Raw genomic sequence first — 7,500 nt, forward strand, 5'->3', positions numbered from 1 at the left:
ATACTTCCGGATGGCAATGTTATGAGTTTCTTAGCCAAGCGCATACTATCTATATTCAACGAGGTATTTTACCGTGCCCAATAACACAACAAGCTTGAAGTCACCATTGAAAACTAAAAGCCTGATACTGACCAAAAACTTACATCACAAAAGAAGACGACGATCACCAAATGGAAGTAAAAAGTTAGTTGTTGTTAGAAGTGTTCAAGGAAACAAATGATTTCATTGGCTGAACTATTGATTACATCTAACAATTGCATTCAATAGTCTGATGTCACGCAGCCCGCCAACGGCGGCCATCTTGGTTCTAAACAAAGAAAATCATTACTTTTTATTCTTCATGCTGGCTAGAACTTTTCATGTGCCTTGTGATCAGAATGTGTTAAAGTCAAAACATGATCAAATTTATGGGGTTTTTTCCCTCTGAATACGCTTTTATGCTCGCCGGAGAAATATTTCTTACGGCGTCCGCCATTGTTCCGATAGTTTAGAGCCAGTGTTACTAAGTTACCATGCGTCATTAGGAAGGAAGTGACGTTACGACTGTTGAAGAGTATTAACTTTTTCCTGTGATCTTCCTTCTTCTTTTATGACGAGTTTCTTTGATTAGTATCAGGTTTTTAGTTCACGAAGGCTACAATCTTATTCCTCAGATGAAATATTTATGCAATCGCAATAACACGATTTTTATGTTATATTCCTCTCTACTTTTTAGTACAATATCATTTAACCTTTACCAGTTTAAAAAGAATCTAGATAATCATTTGATTATTTATATTTTTATTGGACAAGAATTTTATTATAAGTATAATCCTAGTCACCATAATATATTCGCTTGTTGTTCCACTGTACATTTTAAGACTTTAAATATTCTTTGCCAAGTTTCATTTAATTCATTAACATCTGATATTTCTTTTATATATTACCGAATTGTGTTGTGATACAAAAATATAATTTCCATACAAGGATCAATTAAGTATATCTTATCTTATCTTATCTTACCCACTACCATCGAATAGCTTTTGGAAGTGATGGGTGAAGATCTGAACAAGTGTGTATGAAAGGTGACAGACAAAGCAAGAAAGAAAAATAGTAGAAAAAAAAACAAAAACATCCCAAAAAATCAGTCTACCCGAGATTTTTTTTTCTACTATTTTACTTTCTTGCTTTGTCTGGCACCTGTCATACACACTTGTTCAGATCCTTATCTTACACTGGTGCCTGCTCCTTAATTTCCTGAAGTGATGGGTAACATATAGTGATGATGATGATGATGATGATGATGATGATGATGATGATGATGATGATGATGATGATGATGATGATGATGATGATGATGATGATTGAATGATGATGATAATAATAATAACAATAATATAATAATAAACAGTACTGTTATTATTATTATTATTTATTTATTATATATTATTATTATTAGATGATGATGATGATAATAATAATAACAATAATAATAATAATAAACAGTACTGTTTATTATTATTATTATTATTATTATTATTATTATTATTATTATTATTATTATTATTATTTATTATTATTATTATTATTATTATTATCATTATTATTATTATTATCATTATTATTATTATTATTATTATTATTATTATTATTATTATTATTATTATTATTATTATTATTATCATTATTAATTATTATCATTATTATATTATTATTATTATTATTATTATTATTATTATTATTATTATTATTATTATTATTATTATTATTATTATTATATTATTATATTATTATATTATTATTATTATTATTATTATTATTATTATTATATATTATTATTATTATTATTATTATTATTATTATTATTATTATTATTATTATTATTATTATTATTATTATTATTATTATTATATATTATTATTATTATTATTATTATTATTATTATTATTATTATTATTATTATTATTATTATTATTATTATTATTATTATTATATTATTATTATTATTATTATTATTATTATTATTATTATTATTATTATTATTATTATTATTATTATTATTATATTTATTATTATTATCATTATTATCATATTCACTCTTGTTCTCTCGTGTGAGATTCATGACGTCACAGCAAAGGATTCTTCCTGTTCATCTCAGTCATGAATTGCTAGAGTTGTTGTTGTCGTTGTTGATGTTGCTGCTGTGGTCGTTAATGGTGATGACGTTGTTGCTAATGCTGCTGCTGCTGCTATTGCTGTTGTTGTCGTGATGGTTGTTTATGGCAGGGGACTCCAGGTTGTTGGTGGAGACAGCGTCAGTGTCGTTGATAACAATAGAAGGGATGGGAGTGGTGGAGGTAGAGGTCGAGGTAGTGTTAGGTACAGACCCTTGGTCAGTGTTACTGTCGTTGGTAGCAATAGAAGAGATGGGAGTGGTGGAGGTAGAAGTAGAGATAGGGTTAGGTACAGACCCTTGGTCAGTGTTACTGTCGTTGGTAGCAATAGAAGGGATGGGAGTGGTGGAGGTAGAGGTAGAAGCAGTGTTAGGTACAGACCCTTGGTCAGTGTCAGTGTCGTTGATAACAATAGAAGGGATGGGAGTGGTGGAGGTAGAAGTAGAGATAGGGTTAGGTACAGACCCTTGGTCAGTGTTACTGTCGGAACAGGGAACACTGCAGACAGTCTGTTTGACTTTGTTTCCGTGGTACTGTCTCCAAGGGCGCTGGATTCTGGAAAAGACAGAATAAATATAAACATTTATTTAGAATAAATTTCCATAGATTTACCATGTTTCATGAGCTTGATAATATTTCATTTATTCCCCCAGCAAGTCATATGGAATACTTTTTTTTTTTCAAACTATTCAGCAACTCTTATAAATCCATAAACCGAGAGTCGATTGAAATTGTGAGTAAAACTTAAAGAAAAAATACAATATGTGATTAATATTTATTGATATATTTATGTTGTATTATTAGTGAAATATAATATGACCAATTGTGGCATGTAATTATTGAATTTAATTATATGTGCAGTTAACTTATTGAACAGTCCATAATCTATTCAATTAAAAGTTTTGAAATCAAAATAAATTTGTGCAATAAACTATTGAAATTTTAATATATGTTCATACAAATGTTGAATATCAACATTTGCATTAAAACTTATTGAAATATTTTTTGTGCATTATATGGAAAATAATTTATTGCAAAACCATGAAATAAATCATATTGTGTTAAAACTCATTGAATATAATTGCGGCTTAAACTTATTGACTTATAAAAGGTCATAAAAACTTCATTGTAAGATATATATGGAATTAAAATTTTCATTAATCGTGCATTAAAACTTATGAAAAAAATATGCATTAAACTTATTGAATATAAATATTGCATTAAAACTTATTGAAATATAATATAGTCTTAAAACTATTGAAATATAATAATGGCATTAAAACTATTGAAAATAATATATGTGCATTAAACTTATGAAAATATATGGCATTAAAATTATTGAAATATATATGTGCATTAAAACTTATTGAAATATATATGTGCTTAAAACTATTGAAATATATATGTGCATTAAAACTTATTGAAATATAATATATGTGCATTAAAACTTATTGAAATATAATATATGTGCATAAAACTTATTGAAATATAATATATGTGCATTAAAACTTATTGAAATATAATATATGTGCATTAAAACTTATTGAAATATAATATATGTGCATTAAAACTTATTGAAATATATAATGTGCATTAAAACTTATTGAAATATATATGTGCATTAAAACTTATTGAAATATATATGTGCATTAAAACTTATTGAAATATAATATATGTGCATTAAAACTTATTGAAAATATATATGTGTTATAATATATGCATTAACTTATTGAATATTAGTGTTAGAAATAGCATTAAATATGAAATAATATGTGCATAAACTTATTGAATATATTGGCTAACTATGAAATTAGTGCTTAACTTATGAAATTATGTATAAATTGATAAGTGCTTAAAAATAAACATAAAACTATGAAAATAAGTGCAAATTATGAAATATAATGCTAAAACTATTGAATATATGCTAAAATTATGAATATATGTGCATAAAATATTGAAATATGTGCATTAACTTATTGAAATATATATGTGATAATTATTGATATATATGTGCATTAAAACTTTGAATATATAGTGCATTAAATTTTGAAATATATATGTCATTAAAACTATGAATATATATGCATATATATATATGCATAAACTTATGAAAAATTGATTAACTATTGATATTAATGTGATTAACTTTGATTATGCATTAATTGAATTTATGCATAACTTATTGAATATATTGATTAACTATTGAAATAATATGATTAAAACTTTGAAATAATATTGCATAATTTTGAAATATAATTGATTAACTATTGAATTATAGGCATTAACTTATAATTATTTGCATTAACTATGAATATTCATAAAATTATGAAATATGCATTAAATATGAATTTTGTGCATTAAATTATTAATTTTTCATTAAATTATTGAAATATATATGTGCATTAAAACTATGAAATATATGTGCATTAAAACTTATTGAAATTATAATTGCATTAAAACTTATTGAAATATAATATATGTGCATTAAACTTATTGAAATAATATATGTGCATTAAAACTTATTGAAATATAATATATGTGCATTAAATTATGAAATTATATGCATAAAATATAATAATGTGCATAAAACTTATTGAAATATATATATTGCATTAAAACTTATTGAAATATATAATGTGCATTAAAACTTATTGAATAATTATGTGCATTAAACTTATTGAAATATATATGTGCTTAAACTTATTGAAATATATATGTGCATTAAACTTATGAAATATATAGTCATTAAACTTTTGAAAATTATTGTCATTAAAATTATTGAAAATTATGTGATTAAAACTTATTGAAATAATATAGTGCATTAAAACTTATTGAAATAATATATGTCTTAAATTATTAAATATATAGTATTAAACTTTGAAATAAATTATTGCATTAACTTATTAAAATTATTCTGTAGAATAAATAATATGTGCTTAAAATTATTGAATATATATTGTGCATTAAAACTTATGAAATATAATATAGTGCATAAACTATTAAATATAATATATGTGCATTAAAACTTATTGAATATAAATTGCATTAACTTATTGAAATATAATTATTGCATTAAAACTTATTGAAATAATATATGTGCATTAAACTTATTGAAATATATATAGTGCATTAAACTTATTGAAATATATATGTGCATTAAAACTTATTGAAATATATATGTGCATTAAAACTTATTGAAATATATTATGTGCATTAAAACTTATTGAATATATATTGCATTAAAACTTATTGAAATAATATATGTGCATTAAAACTTATTGAAATATATATGTGCATTAAAACTTATTGAAATATAATATATGTGCATTAAAACTTATTGAAATATAATATATGTGCATTAAAACTTATTGAAATATATAATGTGCATAAAACTTATTGAAATATAATATATGTGCATTAAAACTTATTGAAATAATTGTGCATTAAAACTTATTGAAATATATATGTGCATTAAAACTTATTGAAATATAATGTGCATTAAACTTATTGAAATATATATGTGCATTAAAATTATTGAAATATATATATGTGCATTAAAACTTATTGAAATATATATGTGCATTAAAACTTTTGAAATAATATATGTGCATTAAAACTTATTGAAAATAATATATTGCATAAATTATTGAATTAAATTATTAAAATTATTGAAATATATTATTCATTAAACTTATTGAAATATATATAGTGCATAAAACTATTGAAATATATATGTGCATTAAAACTTATTGAAATATATATATGTGCATTAAATTATTGAAATATTATGTATAAACTTATTGAAATAATATTGATTAATTATGAAATATATATGTGCATAAAATATTGAAAATATTGCATTAAAACTTATTGAAATAATATATGTGCATTAAACTTATTGAAATATATATTGCATTAAAACTTATTGAAATATATATGTGCATTAAACTTATTGAAATATATATGTGCATTAAAACTTATTGAAATTAATATTGTGCATTAAAACTTATTGAATATAATATGTGCATTAAAACTTATTGAAATATAATATATGTGCATTAAAACTTATTGAAATATAATATATGTGCATTAAACTTATGAAATAAATAATATTGCATAAAACTTATTGAAATAAATATTGCATTAAAACTATTGAAATAATATATGCATTAATTATTAATATAATTATTTAAACTTAAATATTGCATTAAATATTGAATATATTTGCATAAATTATGAAATAAAATATTGCATTAAAACTTATTGAAATATATATGTGATTAAACTTATTGAATATTATATGTGCATTAAAACTTATTGAAATATATATGTGCATTAAAACTTATTGAAATATAATATATGTGCATATAAACTTATTGAAATATATATGTGCATTAAAACTTATTGAAATATATATGTGCATTAAAACTTATTGAAATATATATGTGCATTAAAACTTATTGAAATATATATGTGCATTAAAACTTATTGAAATATAATATATGTGCATTAAAACTTATTGAAATATATATGTGCATTAAAACTTATTGAAATATATATGTGCATTAAAACTTATTGAAATATATATTATTAAATTGCTATTTATTAAAACTTATTGAAATATAATATATGTGCATTAAAACTTATTGAAATATAATATATGTGCATTAAAACTTATTGAAATATATATGTGCATTAAAACTTATTGAAATATATATGTGCATTAAAACTTATTGAAATATATATGTGCATTAAAACTTATTGAAATATAATATATGTGCATTAAAACTTATTGAAATATATATGTGCATTAAAACTTATTGAAATATATATGTGCATTAAAACTTATTGAAATATATATGTGCATTAAAACTTATTGAAATATATATGTGCATTAAAACTTATTGAAATATATATGTGCATTAAAACTTATTGAAATATATATGTGCATTAAAACTTATTGAAATATATATGTGCATTAAAACTTATTGAAATATATATGTGCATTAAAAGTTATTGAAATATATATGTGCATTAAAACTTATTGAAATATATATGTGCATATAGCTTTAATATTCATTAACATATTATTACAATATCAATCCCTCACAGGTAATAGCTTTTTAAGCAGGTAAGGGAGGTAATAAAGAAAAAGACGATCAACTTCAAACTAATGGACCTGTGCAAACCAAAGTAGTTTGCATCCAATACAATATAGTCTTCTTCATCATCATCATCATCATCATCATCATCTTCTTCTTCTTCTTCTTCTTCTTCTTCTTCTTCTTCTTCTTCTTCTTCTTCTTCTTCTTCTTCTTCTTCTTCTTCTTCTTCTTCTTCTTCTTCA

The 7,500-nt window shown here is 22.2% G+C and overlaps 2 protein-coding genes across 3 annotated transcripts in view; both read right to left on the minus strand.

Annotated features, from left to right (window-relative positions):
- LOC144980698 (uncharacterized) overlaps positions 1-2,381 on the minus strand; it is a 120,059-nt gene extending 117,678 nt beyond the window's left edge. For both annotated transcript variants that reach the window (XR_013646931.1, XM_078928391.1), the window contains exon 1: positions 2,077-2,381. Coding sequence is in view for 1 of the 2 variants with exons in the window: in XM_078928391.1 (XP_078784517.1) it covers positions 2,077-2,101 (25 nt within the window). In the remaining variant the exon portion in view is untranslated. The remainder of the gene's footprint in view (positions 1-2,076) is intronic.
- The window catches only part of LOC144980583 (uncharacterized), a 33,155-nt gene continuing 27,792 nt past the window's right edge, over positions 2,138-7,500 (minus strand). The window contains exon 7 of the mRNA XM_078928258.1: positions 2,138-2,708. Within this exon, the coding sequence (XP_078784384.1) occupies positions 2,138-2,708 (571 nt within the window). The remainder of the gene's footprint in view (positions 2,709-7,500) is intronic.

The sequence above is a fragment of the Berghia stephanieae genome, chromosome 10, assembly GCF_034508935.2.
Source record: "Berghia stephanieae isolate SIO BIC M18660-M18661 chromosome 10, UCSD_Bste_1.3, whole genome shotgun sequence".
Classification (NCBI taxonomy): Eukaryota; Metazoa; Mollusca; class Gastropoda; order Nudibranchia; family Aeolidiidae; genus Berghia; species Berghia stephanieae.